Raw genomic sequence first — 19012 nt, forward strand, 5'->3', positions numbered from 1 at the left:
ACACTTAAAAATAAATATATGCAAGTTCAGTATTTCTCTTAAAGATAAAACTTAAATGGTAATGCTGCCTCTAAATGCTAAATTTATTTTTGGTCAATGTTATACGAACCCATTGCACGGAGTTAAACTGCCTGCTTTAGCAAAAAAAATTTTTTTTTAAAATCTGTAAAAATATACTACAAAATAGCTTAAAGCCACAAACGCAAGGATGTAATCCCTCTCGACAGAAAGCTAAAAATTTTGCTTTAAACTATATTTTAATTGATTTTTATTGTGTCGAAGTTGAAAAGTACGGGAATTGTATATATATGTAAATTTAATAAACTTTATACGAGCCGAAAAATGACTTTACTAAACCTATTGTGAGGCGCTTTAGCACCTCTATGAAAAGAATTTTCAAGTCACATGTAGATTTTTTAAGAGAAATAGATTAAAAATGAAATTGTGATTTAGCATAAGGAATTGAGCGTCCTTCTGTACTCGTTAATTAGTGTTAATCTGGTTGCTAAGGATTAATACTTAATTATTAAACAACTTTTGTTGCGGTTAATAAATGTGTTTAGTAAACCATATATGTTATAAAAATTTAACATAAATATAGGTAAAAAGTTTGCTTGATTTATTTATAAATCGGATGTGTAGTAACCACATTAACCATTAACCGTATAAAATTACAATATTAACCATTTTCAAAGTTTATATTTATAATATTATATTACAATTAACACCTACATAATAAAACTTAGATTACTATAGCTAGCTATAAAAAGTTGATTAACAACATAACCTCAAAATACAGGAATACGTATTGGGTTAATAAACTAATATCATAAGGCAATATGTTTTTTAATGTTTTCATTTTTTGAAGACCATGGATTTAATAACATAAGAAAGGACCTAATAAAGATTAATTTCTAATAAAAAATAGTCCGAAGTGTTCCACTTTGCGACACGGTGGACTAATAACTAATTTCTTAACAGCACAATATCTGCTTGCCATGTTTAAAAATATAAATTTATTGTTTCTCTGGTTGTGTAAGAGAGTAACTGATGTTTATATATGCTCAGATGCATTTAGATTCTGGCTAAGAAAGCATTCTACGCGTACATTTACCTTTTAAAAATTTATTTCGTAATGGATATTTCCTTCAATTTCCCTCCATTGGATATGTTGGTAACATATGTAAATATGTATGGGCCCATGCCATTGATGTCTGCCTTCCCTCATCGAGGGTGGAGGGCTGATTGTAAATAATATAAAAATACAGTTATTGCACACACTCGCGGTTCAATTCATAACAATAGAATGAGGTCTAAATACGAGGTCTTATATTGGGAATAAAACAAACATAATGATAGCTGGGCCTCTGGGCTACTTTTATATGTTAATCTTAGGAATACAGTTTGGCATTCAACCCCTATTAATAAAATCTTTTATTTCTCCGAACATTGAAAAGAATTTATTGTGTTCGTAAACGAATTAATAAAAATTATAATTTCCTTGACGCTACTCTGGGCGGATAGTAACCACCTTTTATATTCCTACTAAACTTTTAGCCTACTTCATTCAACTCGCAATAATAGATTCTCTAAAACCTGTGCTCGCTAAATGGAGCCTAACTGAATCTTCCAAAATTTCTTTGCTTCCTGCTATCATATACTCTCTTCAAAATTATTGTCTGCAGCATGCATACCAGAATCTTGATCCTCTAACCTTTAATCTTATCAATCAGTTCAAAACACTTTTTACCGTATTGAAATACTATCTTTTGTGTATAACAATATTTATTATCTCCTTACATAGGCATTGTTTGTTTATATTTTCTTAGGAAAACGTCAAACGAGGACTTAAATATTTGCACTTGTCTTTCTGACAGTCTCTTGCTACCTCGCTTTAACAGCTGAAAACAATTTTAGAAGAGTCGACAAACATTATTCTATAAATATCGACTATATTTTTAAAGGGTAAAAGTTTTATTGTTTCTTTCTAAGTAAAATAAATAAAAATTCTAACAAACGCAATTTAATTTACTCTGATGGTTTAGGCTAGTCCCTAATATTATATCTACTATACTATCCGGTTTGGCTGGTGCGCTTTGCCAATATGCCTTGCAAGGTAACCAAACTTTTATTTAAACAAATTTTTTTTTATAATTCAGTGTTTCCCCAAATAGGAAAAAGGAAAAATTGAAATCTCTTCACTTTATAATCCTCTGTTTTTCAGAGCTGATAATGCTTTTTTTCTTAACCTTAACCTCTCAAGGTTTAGAATTTTTTTCAAAAAAATAAATTTATATAATAATAAAACATGAGGCTAGAAATTTAGTATTAAATTATATTGAACGAGTATATAAAAATCTATATAAATTCAAATATTTTTTCCTTGCTAAGGAATGCACGAAGGGAATTTTAAAAAGTGGACTGTTTGGTCGTGACTAACAGTAGCAGTTAATGCTTTCGGTGGACACGCAATGGGAAAGGTCACCCAACACGCCGGCAGCGTTAAAAAGGGCTATTGCGTTGCTGAAGGTATTCGATTCTTCATTTTAAATTTTAAACAAAATTTTCGTTTTAATGATTAATTTTAATTTTCAATTTTATGAATTTTTCTTTACTTCCACTTAACTGATTTCTATTGTATTTAATATAAACAGGGATTCTGTTAACTGCTTTTTTGGAATGGGTGTTCGGTCATAGAACTTTTACGCTAAGGCTGGTTCTAGCTTTTATTCTAGCGCCCGAAGGGGCCTCCTTGAACACTATTTATAGCGGGGATGGCAGCGAATCACCAAAAAGTTAATTTTGGGGAGTAAAAATATAAGCCTGTACAGAATTACTTGTTTCAAAACTTAAACTTATAGAAATTAAGCTAGATTTAAAAAAAGTTTTAGTAAAATAGAAAAATTGTTTATTACAAGATACATATATTATTAAAAAAGCTAAAAGAAAAATTTAAATTTTTATAAATTATAAATTTAATATAACCTTTAATTATTTGTGCTACTAAATATATCTTTTATAAAAGTTACTTTTAAAAAAAATCTTCACAGCAAAGAAAATCTGATTTTACTTATAACACAGTAAATTTTACGCAAGGATAACAGCATCACCCTCCCCACTATTTAGAAATTAATAGAGAAAAAAAACTTTTATTATTATTGTTATTCAAAAACTTCTGAATTTAAAAACACAAAAGTTAATTTAAAATTTTTTAAAAAATTTGAACTTAAATTTATATTTTTATATAAAATTAAAAAAAAGTGAATCGCATAGGATATGAGTTATTCTTGTAAGTAAAGCAAAACTATGTAAATTCAAAATTAAGTAAACATCATAATAGTATTTATAATATATATAAGTGACAAAGAAAATTTTTTAAAAGAAATCATGAAAAATGAAATTGCTGTTTTTAAAAATACTTTTATATATTGACAAACACTTTAATGAAAATATTAATAGGTAATTATAAAATTTAATAAATGTTAGACTGGGGAGATGGGCGTGCAAATACGTCAAACATTTTAATCTGAAAATATTTTAACAATTAAATTCATAGCCCATCAATTTTTGAAAAAAATACTTCAACATTTTTTTTTGCGTTTCGCTCTTTCCTTCTTTCCCAACTAAAGAAATAAAAATATATAAAAATTGGAAAATTATTTTTATGATTTTATTTTTAATTACAAGCGTAAAAAGTAAATTTTTTTAGAAACAATTTAAATCAGTAAAGTTTAAAATTTTACTAAAGTATTTAAAAAAATCTGAAAAGAAAGAAAGAAGAACAACTTCCAAGCTTAAAAAGTTAATTCTTTTATAAAATAAATTTTAAAAAACAAGTAAAATTATATTTTTTAAAGTACACACGAATTCTAATAGTAAATAATTAAAAAGTACAAAAGCGCGAATAATTTATAAAAGATAATTTAGAATTTCTCTTTAAAATAAATGAAAATAATATAAAAAAGGTGAAAAAGAACAAAACTTATAACAAAATAGATATCTAATAAAATTAAATATATTTAGTAAAATAAATGTATATTATACAAATAATTTTTTCTGAAAACCGAGAAATATTATAAAAAAGGTCGAATTAAAAAATATAACATGACATATAAAAGAAAAGAGGGAGTATTAAACAAGGAAAATATTGAATAAAAATATAATAAAAATTTTAAGTTAAAAAGTCTGAATAATTTTTACAAATAATAAAACATTTACAATACGAGGGGGGTTTGTAGATATTAGAGTATATATAATTTTTAAAATTCATAATAATAAAAAAGGCGGGAAATTTTGCTAGAAAAATAGTGTATAGAATAATTTTGTGTAGGAATAATAAAGAAGATAAAAGGGTGGGTTAATTTCGCAGGAGATAGAAAAAAAAATTCTCATAAAATGCTAATTAAAAAATGGAAAAGGCGGGATAATTATGATTGATTATCTAAAAAAGATAATAAATAAATAAATTTTAATTTATATAATTAAAATGATAGGAAGGTGAAAGGTGATATAAATTTATCAATAAATAAAATATTCATTATTGAAATAAAAAAGTTCAAGAACAATATAAAAAAATAATGAATTTCAGTGAAAGATATAGTTTATATATACAAAGACTACAAATAAAATGGTGGTAAAAAATAGTAATAAGAAAAAAAATAGAAATCTACAATCAAAATTTCTAATAAAAATCATTGCGGCGGTAAAAAGTTTCAAAAAAATTAATGAAAAAAGTTGCCTTAATACTTTTATTAAGACTAAAAAATATCAAAATAGATAAGTCTTTATTATAATATAAATAACAGTATTATTAAAAAATAACCAAAAGCTCAGGTTAATAATTCCCAATTAAAAAAATAATTTTTATTTAAATATAAAATGTTAATATAATAAATAATACAAACTTTTTGTAAAATAAAAGTAGTAGAAAAATTATAATATAAAATATTTATTAAAAAATTGGACTAATAAAAATTATATATAAACTACTATAAAAGAATTTATAATAAATATAATAAAATAATAAAACAAAGTATCAATAGAATAATGCTTGATAGAATTTATTAATAAGTAAAAAATTAATGAAATATAGAAATGAAGTAATAGCTTATAAAGTTTTAATTAAGAAATTTAAAAAATTAAAACAAAGTATCAATAGAGTAATGCTTTATAGAATTTATTAATAAATAAAAAATTAATGAAATATAGAAATGAAGTAGTAGTTTATAAGGTTTTAATAAAAAAATTAAAACCTTTTATTCTTTTATTACTGTAAAACTTAATAAAAGTTTCAAATTTATTTTTACCTAATTTATTAATAAAGTTAAAAAGTTTATTACAACTCTTTTATAAAGCGATAAAAAAAGTTTTATTCTAAAAAATATTTATTTTCTATAAGTAATAAAAAAAGATAAAAAAAAGTAACTTAACTATGAATTTTCTATATATAAAAAAAGTGACAATTAGGATATTATTTCTAATTTTTATAAACAATAATAAAAGTTTTTCATAACAAACTATTCATAAAGCAATAATTATAATCAAAAAGCTTTTTTTAAAAAAAATATTAAAAACTAATAAATAGATTTATCTTAATAAGAGGTTTCTATAAATATAACAATAATAAAAGTTATGCTTAAGAGCGAATGTGGGAGAGAGAAAATTCTCCAACGTGTATTTTTTGAATATGAGAAAGTAAAGACTTTTCATACGCAAAAGTCCTATAATAATTATTTTAAAGTCATTTTCGCTATTAAGCATATAAATATAATTAAACTTTTTACGAAAACTAATATTTACGAAATTATTTTCTTTTACCAAAAAAATTGATTAAAATTTTATAAAAAATAAAAAAAAAGTATTAAAAATTAAAAAATATTGAGTATAATAATTCATTAATTATCAAAAAAAGACTTATTTTTGAGGGTATGAATTATATTTAAAATTTCCAAGAAAATTAATTTAAATGAATTTATTTTTTTTAATAAACAGTTTTAAAAACGCTATAAAATTTAATTTATAATTTATATTTTTTAAAAATAAAAAATAAAAATACTTGGTGCAGCGGTTATAAAACAGGAAAACCATTTTATGCCTTCGTGCCGAAATTCCTAAAAAAAAATAAAATACTACTTAAAGGTTTATTATTTAATAAAAATTCAATAAAAATTTTTTAAGATATTCTATAAATAATCCCTAAACAAAATAATATTAAGTTTACAGAAATTGAGAAAAGATTATCTTAAAATTTTAATAATTAATAAAGAAAAGTTTATAGAACGTTAATAAAAATATATACTATTTAATAAAAAAGTAAAAATAGGAAGGTAATTTGAATGTATTATTCGAATACATTATGATGAAGCAAAGAACTTTGTGACAAATATAATTTCCTTCATTCTTCTTTATCGCATTTACAAACAGGGCTAGTTGGAGAATGAAATTCTTTTATATGTTTTCTTAGTGAATCTTTTTTTCTTATCAGGTAAAAAATTGAAAAATTTTTTATTATAAACTATATAAGAATAAATTGTAGTAAAAAATATATACAAACGTTATAAAATAACTGTAATTATTATCAATTACAAAAAAATCGTACAAAACTTTTTTTTGTCATAAAAATCAAAAACGGGTTTTAATGAATATATTTTATTATTAGAATTATATACTTGTAGAGTTTCCCGCAGTCTCGAAAGTGACAATGAAAAATTTTGGCACAAAAATGACTCAACTGATGTTGCCCAAAAAGCGATACATTAGAAAATTTTTTGTCGAATGTTGGAAATTCACGGTAAAAATTCCTTTTCTAGTAATAATAGTTAAAAGTTAATAGCAATAAAGTAAGACTAATTTACTTGGATGTTTGTTTACAAAGTGACGTCGTAATTTGCTGTTTGTTGAAAATTCTAAAACCAATAGGTATTTATTACTTAATAAAAAAATATCAAATTAAAAGCATACTTTGAAACCTTTTAAACATTCCTCACCTTTGCAACTGTAAGCCAACTTATTAGTATGTAGAACTTAGTGTTTTCTTAGCTGTGCACGTTTAACAAAGGCTTCAGCACAACAAGAACACCTATTTATATTATAATTTTTTTTAATAAATATAAATATGATTACTAAAATATTATATAGCAAACTAAATAACAAGTCTAAACTTTATATCTCTCTCTATCCTCAAAAACGAACAGCAAATTAGTAATCATAATAAAAGATTACTTCAGTAAAACTACATTATTAAATTAATAAAGAGTTAGAAATAATTTGCTCTAGTTTTTTAACATCAATATAAAAAATTTTATTTCTAATAATATTTAACTTTGTAAGATTTCAGTCCAGCATGGGATTCCAAGTGTCTTTTTAAATGGTGCTTAACTTTGTAGCGCTGATTACAGCTTTCATAATGACTAACAAAAGGCTTAACGTCAGAGTGAGAAAGAAGATGACGTTTTTAATATTTTCTAGTAAACGAAGAACCGCAGCAATCAAAAGAACAAATATACGGGCGCTAGGAAATGGCCAAACAACAAAAGTATAGTTAATAATAATAGTTTTTATAGCTACCTCGCCAGTGTGTTTTAAATAGTGTTCTTTTAAGCGAGACAACTTTTTATACAATTTATTGCAGCCGGAAAAAGTACAATAATGCATTTCTCTCGTACATAAGATAATTAAAAACGCACCTAGAAATTAATTTAAGTTAAGGGTTACACAAGTATGTAAAAGGTTCCTTAATAAGTGGTTTCGTTTTAATATTAAATCTAACTAAAATAAATAAAAAAATCAACTTTTTTTTTAAAAAAGTTTTATATTGGCCTATCTACGAAAGAAAATTAACTAACATGAACAGGAGCTCGAGTAACAGTGTACTATATATATTTTAAAATACACTGGACTAACTGGCGTAAATCATAAGTAACGTTCTTATAATTACAGTTATAATAACGCCAAAACTATGGATTATAAAAAAATGACACTAACAAACTTATTAAATCCAAGAAACAATTGAAGATGAACTGAGGATTTACAAAACTGTAGCATTATGAAGTCTAATAAAACTTATTTTATCTTTAAAAAAATAAGTTTGATCCTTACGATTAAATTAACTTAAAGGAGACAATATAAACAAAAAGAAAAAGTATTTAAATATGCTGACCTAAATTTTTTAGTGAGGAGCTATAAAATATATAGTTAAAATGAACCGAAACGTTAGTAAATATAAAAGCACGGACAAAAAAGTATAAGTTGCTCAAAAAAAGTCAAAAAAAAAATTAAGAAATCTTTATAATAATAAGAAATGTTGAATTAATTACATCCACAAGAACAGAAGCGGAACAGGAGAGAGAGGAGAGGCCCTGCTTTGTTTCTTTTAAAATTTGTAGGTTATATAATAACTTAAATGTAAAGTTTCAACATATATTTAAGTAGGTAAATGTTTTAAATAGTTAAGGTAACTAGATAACGTTCAAGTGATATACGTCTTAATATAAAAATCTCAACTCTGCTCGCATGTGGCTAATAGATAGTTATATGTTCCGGCCATTTGCGAGCTTGACATTCCCACTCTTTTTTTTTTGTCACTTATATTGCGTTATATTATATGCTAAGTCATGTCTTTAAAAACCTATATAACTAAGAAAAAAAAGGGTATAAAAAACAATTTAAAGTTACTCTTTTTTTTTTTATAATTATTATAGCTAGTGAGCCTAAGAAAAAGAAAAAGAAAACAAAAAAGTCTATAAAATCTAAAAAGCTTATGCCATCAGAATTGAAAAGTGAGGAGGGGCCTAAAAAAAAAAGTCATCTGAAGAAAGGTATATAAGTCACTAAAATCTAAAAAAACTTTTATATTTACTTTAAATCCGTAACATTAAAGTTTCTCTCAACCTCGTTTTAGATGAAAGTGTTATAAAGAAATTTCGAGAAGATAATGTGACTTACCTTTTTATAAAATAACTGAAATTTTATTGTTAATTCATAGTTGTCGTCTCTAGGTTATAACAGTGGAGTCCGATTATTCTTATACACCAGTAGTTACTTTTAAACTTGCACAATCTTTATTTTCTAAAGAATTATTACAGGTTTCTTTATAAACCACACTCTTTTTCATCCTTCCTGGATTTTTTTATAGAATTAAAAATAATTTTTTTTAAGGGTTAATATTTTAATAGACTTGTAGAGATTTCAAAAAACCGAGCCCTATACAAGCCGAGGTGTGGCCGGTAAGCTTTACCGGAAAAGACGTTATTGGCATTGCGGTGACTGGCTCTGGTAAGACGTTGGCATTTGCTTTAACTTCTGTAAGGCGACTTCAAGGTTTGCTTTGCTACAGATTTTTAATTTTTGTATATATATAAAATTGCAATTGAAGTTTTTTCTTTTAAGCAAGAAAATCGGAGAAGAAATTTTATAAAAATAGTCCTATTGTGCTAATTCTTGCGCCAACAAGGGAGCTTGCCAGCCAGATTCATGAAGTTTTCGAAGAAATTTCTACTTATGTGAAGGACGTACGTTGTGTTTGTATCTATGGAGGTCCGCCTTTACTTTAATGCTTTCCTCTTATAATAATTTTCTTTTTCACAACTTAAAGGAGTTTCTAAGATGCAGCAAGTAGGAAGTATGAGTCAATCTTTTAACATTATGGTGGCCACTCCTGGTCGTTTATTGGGTGTTTATTCTTTTTTTTATATTTACTCGAAAATAGAAAATTAAATATTTAAACAGGATTGGTAGAATCTGGTAACATATTATTATCGAGAACGTCCATACTTGTTCTAGATGAAGTAATTATTTTCCATTGAAAATAAAAATTATTTAATTTTAAGGTAATTTTATATACAAGGCCGACAGAATGTTAGATAAAGGATTTGAGCCAGATATACGTAAAGTTATTTCCCATTTAAAAAATAAAAGACAAATTCTTATGTTTAGGTTCGTTTAAATTTTTTTTTGGCTAGATAAAAAAATTCTAATTTAATTTTCAAACATTCAGTGCAACTTGGCCTAACGAAGTTCAGCTTCTCGCTAAAGACTTTTTGCGAAATCCCGTCAAGATCACAATTGGCGGTCGAGCATTAATGGCAAACCCGTGCGTGACGCAACACGTGGAAGTCCTTCTGCCCCCACAAAAACGCCTCCGGTTTTTGCTTTAGTTTTTTTTTTTTTTTTTTTAAAGTTACGCGGCTCTTTTTTTTTTTCTGTAGACTTTTGCAACTCCTTAAAAAACTTCATACCGGGAAAAACCGTATCTTAATTTTCGTTCTTTACAAAAAAGAAGTTCCTCAAGTGGCGCAGTTCCTTCAGTCCAACGGTTATGCTGTTTGTGCGGTTCATGGTGATATGCCGCAGCCCGCCCGCACTAGCGTTAGTTTGTTATCAAAAATTTAAATTTACTTCAGATGAATTTAATTTTTTAAAATAACTTAGAAAATAAAATAATTATTAAATTAAATTAATTTTGAAGATTTTAAAAGTAAAAATTATAGTTAAAGTTGATGTAAATTTTATTTTTCTATACATAATATGAAGAACAAGGATAAGTATTATTAAAGACATTTTTTGTAGTCCGTTAACAGTTTTAAAAGAGGGAAGATCCCCATTTTAATTGCCACCGACGTGTGTTCACGTGGTCTTGACATCCCTAAAGTCGAGTTTGTAATAAACTATACATTCCCCCTGACGGTGGAAGATTATGTTCATCGCATCGGGAGGACAGGTGAGCACGCAAATATGGATTTTTTTTTTTCCTATCAAAATTCGCATTGCTTATAGGAAGAGCGGGAGAAGACGGAGTGGCCTACACTTTTTTTACAGATTATGATAAACATCTTGGAGGCGCGCTTTGCGACCTTTTAAAAAGTTTTGATAATTTAATTTTGTGTGTTTGCTTTGAAACGATTGCAGCTCTTTAAAATAAATTTGTGCGACTCTTGAAATTTTGTTAATACTATCCAATTACAGGCGCCCATCAGGAAATTCCGGCCGCTCTTGAAAAGTTTTTATATGCACCTACTAAAGCTAAACGTCATAAACTTTACGGTTTTTCTCTCGGATTTTAAATTTTTAAGCATCGTTGGATTTTTTTTTTATTGAAAGGTCATATTGTAAACGACTCGCTGCCTTTGAAAGCGCCCACAAGAATTCTGTTTGAGGACTAATCACAGCATCTACTTTTTAATAATTAATACTTTTTTTTTACTTTATGATTTTTTTACTTCAAATTTAATTAATTTATGGTTTTAGGCTCCTTTATAAGTACTGCCTTATGCTGTCGCTAACTTATAATATTGATCTAATATTGATATTTATTATATTAACGAAATACAAGTACTATAAGTCTAACAATAGTATCGATAAATGCTTAAACTTTTTATAATAGAGTTTTATAAGTAAGCTCTTATAGTAACTAGCTTAACAAATCTGTGCGAATCGTATAGTGAATCTTGCAAATACTATTTTTTTCCCCATCTTGTATATCTATAAAGTCGCTGTCTAACCGAAAATGCGTTAGTTTTGAGTAGGGCGACTGCAGAAATTATAATTTTTATAGGCTTGTTTTAAAATAATTTCACTTACACATTTACGCTGGCTAACATATTTTTATTTTGTATTTAACTTTTATTTGAAAAAGTTGTTATTCTTAAAAAAAATTCTGGTTTGTGTATAATTTGCCGAATATTAATATTAGAGATGGTTCAGGTGTTGTTCTAGTTCCTTTAAATAAACTAGTACTACATTTTTTACCGTTCTAGCTCATGTTGAAGATGGGCTTTAACAAAACAAACTCAATAATTATTTATCCATAAGGTAGGGCAGCTGAAAAAAGAGAGTTTTTGTTTCCGTCGCATAAAAAAGTTATAAAGGCGAATACCGTTTTAAGAAATGAAAGTTACAAATTGAAACTAAAAACTATACGCGTGAGCCAAGTACAAAAAATTTGAGAGCGTAGTATGTTTTTATAGTGTATTGCTTATTGTAATGGACCAGACGTGTCCTACTCTGTTTCATAATTTAGAAAAAATTTTACACAGAATTGGGCAACTCTAGCCGTTACCTTGACGTAAAAAGGAAATAAGTAGCACCTTTTCAATCGATTACTACTCAAAAACATTTAGTGCCTTCGACAAAAGGAATTCCAAAACACCGGCGAATCTATGATGAATGTCAGTGGAAGCATTAATTAAAATCCACCTGCTAATTAAATGTAGAAGTAAAAAATTTTTGCCGACGGACAGTGCGTTCGTAAGCGTTTTCCTCAAAATTTGAGGTTAAACAATAAAATAATAGATCGTAGCTATTTTGACTTATTATTTAACCACTCAGATACCAGTAATATTCTTAAATAGACATACTTATACTTTTCATTTTAAAATCTGCCTGTGCAGAAATAAAAATAACAAAGATTTGATTGAACTAAAACATTTGCAGCCTCCAAATTGGAAACCGTTAAAGTTCTTGACGGCAAGCTACCTGCTCTTGTCCGTCGGTCTCTATTTTCAATTAACAAAATTCAAGGTTTTATCAAAAAGATTTAATAATTAACTATTTGTATGGTATTAACAGGCCTAAATCCTTAATCTGAATTAAAACATATAAATTTACTTTAGAGCGATGAGTTTATTTTGCTTTGTCTTGTGTATGGGCACAAACAGTTATTTTGCCAAAGGGTAGACTTAAAGATAGCCTTACTTTACTTTATCCATCCTAATACTATTACTCAATAAAACTTTTTACTTTTTTTTCAAAGTTTAGTTAAGTTTTCATTTACTTAAAGTTTCATGAATGTCTTGAACCCAGACAACCGAAATTCAGTTAAGTGTAGTGTTAATTCTAAGTCTCCATCTCGCGTAGTTCTTACGGTTTAGTTATTATAATATTAAGAAGAAGGGTATTACCAAAACTCTATTATTGAATTACATCGCCTCCCCGAGCAAGTAAGTTGCTTTAAGATTTTACATTCTTCTTATGCGCGGACATATTGTTAACCCTATAACTAATCAACTTGACTCCTGTGCGTGTACACGGAACTCTAGAACCTTACTTTTAAATAGCTATGTATTTATCCAAAAAAAACATTAGAGCTTACTAAGCTGAAATACAGAGCTAACAATAAAAAGAAACTGCTAATAAGTTTGTAGTTGTGAGTAACGTCCAAATACTTTAATAATAAAACATTAAATAAACTTATACCAAGTTGACTGTTTTATTAAATTGTTTTTCCAGTTAAACCTCTTAAGTAGCTTTAAAGTAACGCACACTTCCCTCGCTTTATGTGCAGTTTTGATAATAAGTTAGCACTTTTCCTTCGCAGTTACCCCGTTGCGGTGAGAATGACCCCCATCCGCGGCATGGCTCCGTTAATCAACTACATTTCATGGATTTGGCTTTTTTTCATTCTTTGCTTTACTTTATATTTTGCAAAAGTTTATTTTGTAGCCTCAACAAAACTTAAAGCACGTAAAGAACTAAAGTTTAAAAAATATATCGGTTTTTTTCATCCTTACAGCGAACATGGAGGGGGCGGTGAACGGGTATTATTGAATCGTTGTAGAAACATTTATATACTAAAGGATAAAGCCGTTACTTACTGTTCTTTTTTTTTAGGTTTTGTGGTGTGCGATATTTTATCTCCAAAACTTATATCCTGACTTGAAAATCGTTGTTTATACTGGTTGCTTTTTTATTATTATAAGCAAAAGTCCCTACACTAGCTGACTTTATTTTTAGAGGGAGACCATAGCAAAGAAACTATCGTTGACACCGTAAAACGGCAGTTTAATTTTAAGATAATAGGGAAAAATCTAAAATTTATTCATTTAAAAAGAACAAAGTGGATTGATCCGAAACGGTTTTTCTTAAAATTATTTATAATAATAACAAAATAATTTGATTCAAAAGTTTAATAACTACTTGCTCTTGTTATTACATGAACAATTACAAATTAATTTACCTTTAGCTATCGGTTTTTAACACTTCTATGTATTGCTCTTGGTTCCATCTACCTTGGCATTGAGGCCTTTGAAAAGTTTGTCCCCGATCTATTTGTAGATACGATAGGCTACGGTTTTGTGATACCTCTATTCAAAGTTATTCTAAATTAAATTAACTTTATTTTAGCTGTACTATAAAATTACATTATTAACTTAAATTAGAAATTCGGAAAGTGTAAAACTGCCGGCTACGTGCATTATCCTTTTATAAGTTTTGATATTGTTAAGAATTTACCTAAAAATCAAACCTTTCAAACGGTTTTAAAAGGGCTGTATTACAAGTAATTAAATTTTTTTAATTAATTTTTTAAAAACTTAATTTTTCTATATTTTTGTAGATTTTTAATATTTTTTTACCGTAAAGCGGGCTACTATTTTGACGAGGTTATGGTGAACTCCCGATGGACTTTTGAGCGGATGGAACTTTTATGGGAGCGCTCTCTAAGTCTTGGCCTTTAATTTTTTTTTGCATTTATCAAGTTATTTATTATATTTTTATATATATATATTAAAGTAACCTTAATTTTTTCTGCATCATTTACATTATAAAATTTATATTTGTTTATAAGTAGTTTTAATATTTTTTCTGTAATTAAATTATTCATAATATTTATATATACTTATTAGTTAAATTTATAATATTTATAATTATATTAATATTAGCCTGTTAATTTTCTCTCCAGTTTATTTAAAATATTTGTAATGTTTATATTTATAATTAAGTAGCCTTTAAATTTTTTTATCGTAGTAATTAAATTATTTATAATATTTATATTATATTAAAGTGCATTAACTAATTTATTTAGAATATTAATAACATTTATATAATTTAGCCTTTTAAATTTATTTATTGCTTTAATCAATTTAAATATATTTATAATTATAAAAATAACTTTTTTCTGCAGTAACTAAATTATTGATAATGTTAGTAATTATCCATTTACAGCTTTAATTATATTATTTTTACTTTACTGCTTTCATTTATTTAATCTATATTTTTTATACGTCAGTTATTGTAAAAAGAAAAATGTAAAAGAAATTTATCTTTTTATATAAATAAAAGTATTATAACATATAAATATTCATTTTATTAAAATCTCATTTTTTTTCTGTATTAATTAAATTTTTGATAATATTATTTTGCCCGTTGCTTCAATTAATTTATTTATCATAAATATAATTTTCTATAACTAGAATTAGTGCATCCTCCCTGCAGTACTGAGGCTTTCGGCCGATTACCTTTAAGCGAAAAGCAAGACAACACTATAATATCGCTTGCACAATTCCGTCCCGAAAAAAATCACGCGATGCAGGTTGGATCTTTTTTTTTAAATTTACTTCTTTTTTTAAATTTTTTTTTTTACAGCTTCATATACTTCGAAGATATTTTGATCTTTTTCCTGCAAGAGAGACGGCCGTCCGGTTAATTATCGTTGGAAGTTGTCGTAATGCTGGTGCATGAATTTTTTATATAAAATTTATTTAAATATAGAAGTTGCTTATGAAATGCTTTCGCCATTTTTGAATTAATTTTTATAATTTTTTTTTTTGATGGTTGCTGGTCTTTCATTTTTATTTAAATTTTATATTAAAAGTTGCTTATGTATTTCTTCTTTTGTATATTGTTAATTGTCTTTAATAAATTCGAATTATTTTTTATAATAAAAGTTGTTTGTGAATTCTTTCGCCGTGCTCGTTTTAAATTATAAATTTCATATTTGGAAGATTGTTTCTTGTCTTTCCTTTGTAAATTAACTTACATAATAAAAGTTACTTATAAATCCCTTTTGACTTTCTCGTATCGATTTCATTTGAATTTCTTCTCCGGATAATCTTTATTTGTCTTTAATTTATATTAATTTGTATAATAAGAGTTGTTTACGAATTGCTTTCGCCATTCTTTTATTTAAAATTTTAAAAAAAAATTTCAGATGATCTAAATTATTTAACGAGTCTAAAAGATTTAGCCTGGAGTCTTGGCCTCAACCACCGAGTCAACTTTATAGTAAATGTACTTATAAGTTTAATCGTTACTGGAGATTTTGCTCGATTTGTTTAATTGATTTTTTTATAGTTATCGTTTGGTAAAGTATTAGAGGAGCTGCAGAAGGCCGGAATTGGTTTACACACGATGCGAGACGAGCATTTCGGGATCGGGGTTGTGGAATTAATGCTGGCCGGTCGTTTAATTCTTCCGTCATTGATAGATTATTATAAAAAGAGGAGGAATTTGCTTTTTTAGGTGCGCTTAGAATTAATTGTCTCACTACTTTGAATCTAAATTCTATGAAATTTAAAATCGATTAAGAGCTAAAGATTATTAATTACAAAATATAATATTTTTTATTAAGCACCGATTAGAGTGCAGGATTGAGTAAATTTCATCATGGTATGCAAATATACGCACAAAGCGCAAAACCTTGAACTATTCCTATAAAAGTTATAATTTTTTAAAACAGAATAATTAGAGCTTCTACTTTCGTTAATTTTGATAAATCTTAATCAGTTATATTATTTAAATCGACGAGAGCTAGACTGGAAGAGCTTAGCATCTTTAACGCATTTCATCTAACTTGAGATTAAAAAATTAAAGAGCTACTAAAAATAAGATAGCATAATAAAATAAAAATTAGTCATAGGTGTTCTTTAATTTTTAGGGGTGATTCCTATAGCGCATAATTCTGGAGGCCCTCGGGACGATATAATTAAGGAAGACGTTGGTGGGTCTACTTATAATAAATTTCATAATAATTTCACTTAAATTTTATTTTGAAGGATTTTTGGCATCTGACGTTGATGAATACGTTGAAAAGCTCGACCATATATTCCGGCTTCAACCATCTCAACGCACAACTTTGAGAATTTCAGCACGGCTAAGCGCTAGACGTTTCTCGGAAGATAACTTTCAGAAAGCTTTTCTTGATTGTCTTAACGGATTACTTTAAAGTTTATGAAGAAATTTGTTTAATAAATAAATTTATCAAGTTTATAAAATAATTTCGGTTATTATTTAATGTTATTTTTTCTAAATTTTTTTTTACTTTATATAAATTTATGAGCTGGCAATCATTTTAATTATAAAATATTACTTACAAGCTTGTTAAAATAAAGAAGAGTAAATAAAATTTCATTAGAAGCCGGTTATTCATTTCTTTTTGCTACACATTCAATTGTTCTTGCAAATTCTTTTTAAATTCCCATTAGAAACCATATAAACTACCCGAAAAACTTTTAGAGTTTTTACTTAATAATTAAAAAAGTTTTATTAAATTTTAGTAAGTATTGAATATCGCTTATTTGCGCTACCATACTACGTTCTTATATGAAAACTTAAACAGTTATTTCTGTTTTTTCTAGTCCTTTTTTTTTAAGTTTTCTTAAAGAAGTATTTATACTATCATAAAACCCATTTACAAAACTTTTATTCTTACTGACTAAATAAAAAGAAAGGGTTTCTTAGAGCAACCTAAACGCCGATTATCAATTTTTGCGCTATCATAATAACGTACACTTTAATTTTTTTAGTTTTTCCTTTTAAGTTCTTTTAAGGGGCATAGAAACTACCACAAAAACTTTTACCCGAAGAGAAGGGTGCTATTTTATCTTACTACCGAACCAAATGTACGCAGACTGTCTGGTGAAATTATTTCCTTATAAAGTAAAGGGTGCTACAATCAAGTTGTAAGCCCTTTTTATTTTTTAATCTTTACATCCCCGAAGAGTATACAAGCCAGAAGAATGTGTTTAGTTATAGGAGATCGGCGGGTATGATTATTTAATTAAAAAAGAAAATTTAAATCAATCAGCGGTTTAAACGTTTTAAAGAAACTTTGCACAAGTTTTTTTTATTAAACAAAAAGGTTTTAAAGATTTATTCGATGTTAATAAATAAAAACAAACCCGGACTCGAAATGCTTTATATAAGTGAACTTTCAACGCAGAAAAAGGGTTATATATTATAAATCTAAAAAGACTTGGACATTTATCTCCCCTTCCTAACATTTTTTCAGCAGTCTATATACCCCACTTAGTTTACTATAAATAAAAAAATAAATTATGGCTCATATTTAAGTTTAATCTAAATATATTAAAGCTATAACTTATAAGTACAAGGCAATTGCTGCTTGTTTTTCCCTTAAGTTAATACTTTTTCTTGAAAAAATGTGTAAGGTAGTAAAAAACTTTATATTGATAAGGTGGTCTAAGAGAATTGTTTTTAGCATAATTTTTTTTTAACTAATATATAAATAACTATAGTTTAGTATTGTGAGGTAAACCGTAAGTAGGGATACTAACTATTATTCTTCAACGTACTTGCGTTTATATCTTAGGCAACCTAACTTATTTAATAAGCTTAATAACTAATAGTTGTACGGCTCTAAAAATTTATTTAAAATAAAAAAAGTAGATAAAATTTTTTATTAAAATAATCATAAATCTAGATTATCTAAGGCGGTTACAAAGAGTAAATAATATGTCCTGTAAAGTAATATCCTAAAGAAAGAGCTTATAGCTCGAAAAAATTTTCAAAAAACGCGAGTCGGGTGGTATGGGGCGCTGTTCCTCATGGAAGAGAAGAATACTACCTACCTACTAGTCTTTACAGTTCATTTTTTTAAGTATGAACAGGCGCAACCGAAACCGAACTGGAGTTTCCTATAACCCCCTTGCGCCTTTTAACGTTTTGTATAAAGAAAAATTGTAGGTGCATTGGGTTATTCATCCATTCTTCGTTTTACGCTTTTATGGATTCCTTAAACGTAGAGGAGTCGATAAAGATTTTTTAGAAATTGGGAGAGAAAGTCGAAAATTATTACAAGAAGGATTCGACTTTATTTTTCGGTTTAAACTAAAACCGGATTCAACGACAGTAAATCATTTCTTTTGAAAAGAAAACTGTAAAAATGTTATTATTTTTGATTACAGGAAGTTAATGCTTTATTTACAAACGATATAACTTGGAATATACGTAGACAGAGTGTAACTTTTGACAGAACAGGCACCGGTTTAGCTAGTGTAAG

At 26.8% G+C, this 19012-nt stretch overlaps 2 protein-coding genes and 1 long non-coding RNA gene across 4 annotated transcripts; all 3 read left to right on the forward strand.

The window, feature by feature from the left end:
- The first annotated feature begins 2186 nt into the window (after positions 1 to 2186).
- LOC135121757 (uncharacterized) lies at positions 2187 to 2816 on the forward strand. Its single transcript, XR_010279104.1, has 3 exons — positions 2187 to 2263; positions 2392 to 2529; positions 2655 to 2816. It is a non-coding gene; the product is annotated as an uncharacterized LOC135121757 (long non-coding RNA).
- Positions 2817 to 8572: 5756 nt separating this feature from the next.
- LOC135121761 (uncharacterized) lies at positions 8573 to 11165 on the forward strand. Of its 2 annotated transcripts, none has more exons than XM_064046036.1 (15): positions 8573 to 8649; positions 8700 to 8816; positions 8879 to 8934; positions 8997 to 9083; positions 9174 to 9318; positions 9388 to 9534; positions 9593 to 9670; positions 9727 to 9785; positions 9845 to 9933; positions 9995 to 10141; positions 10206 to 10365; positions 10567 to 10717; positions 10774 to 10860; positions 10963 to 11040; positions 11098 to 11165. In XM_064046036.1, exons 1-15 carry the CDS (start codon positions 8613 to 8615, stop codon positions 11157 to 11159), a joined length of 1500 nt encoding a protein of 499 aa, XP_063902106.1. In that variant the 5' UTR covers positions 8573 to 8612; the 3' UTR covers positions 11160 to 11165. The 2 variants fall into 2 exon arrangements, with proteins under 2 accessions (XP_063902106.1, XP_063902108.1); XM_064046038.1 differs by having other exon boundaries at positions 8621 to 8649; positions 8704 to 8816.
- Positions 11166 to 13426: 2261 nt separating this feature from the next.
- On the forward strand, positions 13427 to 16936 carry LOC135121763 (GDP-Man:Man(3)GlcNAc(2)-PP-Dol alpha-1,2-mannosyltransferase-like). The gene is made up of 12 exons (XM_064046040.1): positions 13427 to 13532; positions 13606 to 13672; positions 13729 to 13849; positions 13958 to 14087; positions 14154 to 14272; positions 14330 to 14436; positions 15186 to 15304; positions 15358 to 15445; positions 15923 to 16002; positions 16066 to 16171; positions 16649 to 16711; positions 16767 to 16936. Exons 6-12 carry the CDS (start codon positions 14379 to 14381, stop codon positions 16934 to 16936), a joined length of 684 nt encoding a protein of 227 aa, XP_063902110.1. The 5' UTR covers positions 13427 to 13532; positions 13606 to 13672; positions 13729 to 13849; positions 13958 to 14087; positions 14154 to 14272; positions 14330 to 14378.
- The last annotated feature ends 2076 nt before the right edge of the window (positions 16937 to 19012 follow it).

Source organism: Zophobas morio, unplaced genomic scaffold, assembly GCF_036711695.1.
Source record: "Zophobas morio isolate AGI-343-1 ecotype UQ-CSIRO unplaced genomic scaffold, CSIRO_AGI_Zmor_V1 ptg000694l, whole genome shotgun sequence".
Lineage (NCBI taxonomy): Eukaryota > Metazoa > Arthropoda > Insecta > Coleoptera > Tenebrionidae > Zophobas > Zophobas morio.

Excerpts from the sequence above, each read along its gene's own strand:
- LOC135121763 (XM_064046040.1), top strand. The coding sequence starts at position 14,379 with ATGGTGAACTCCCGATGGACTTTTGAGCGGATGGAACTTTTATGGGAG. Across the intron at positions 16,003-16,065 it reads GAGTCAACTTTATAGTAAAT|TTATCGTTTGGTAAAGTATT; the intron begins GTACTTATAAGT and ends ATTTTTTTATAG. Across the intron at positions 16,712-16,766 it reads TATAATTAAGGAAGACGTTG|GATTTTTGGCATCTGACGTT; the intron begins GTGGGTCTACTT and ends TTTATTTTGAAG.
- LOC135121761 (XM_064046036.1), top strand. The coding sequence starts at position 8,613 with ATGTCTTTAAAAACCTATATAACTAAGAAAAAAAAGG. Across the intron at positions 9,671-9,726 it reads CACTCCTGGTCGTTTATTGG|GATTGGTAGAATCTGGTAAC; the intron begins GTGTTTATTCTT and ends ATATTTAAACAG. Across the intron at positions 9,934-9,994 it reads AGACAAATTCTTATGTTTAG|TGCAACTTGGCCTAACGAAG; the intron begins GTTCGTTTAAAT and ends TCAAACATTCAG.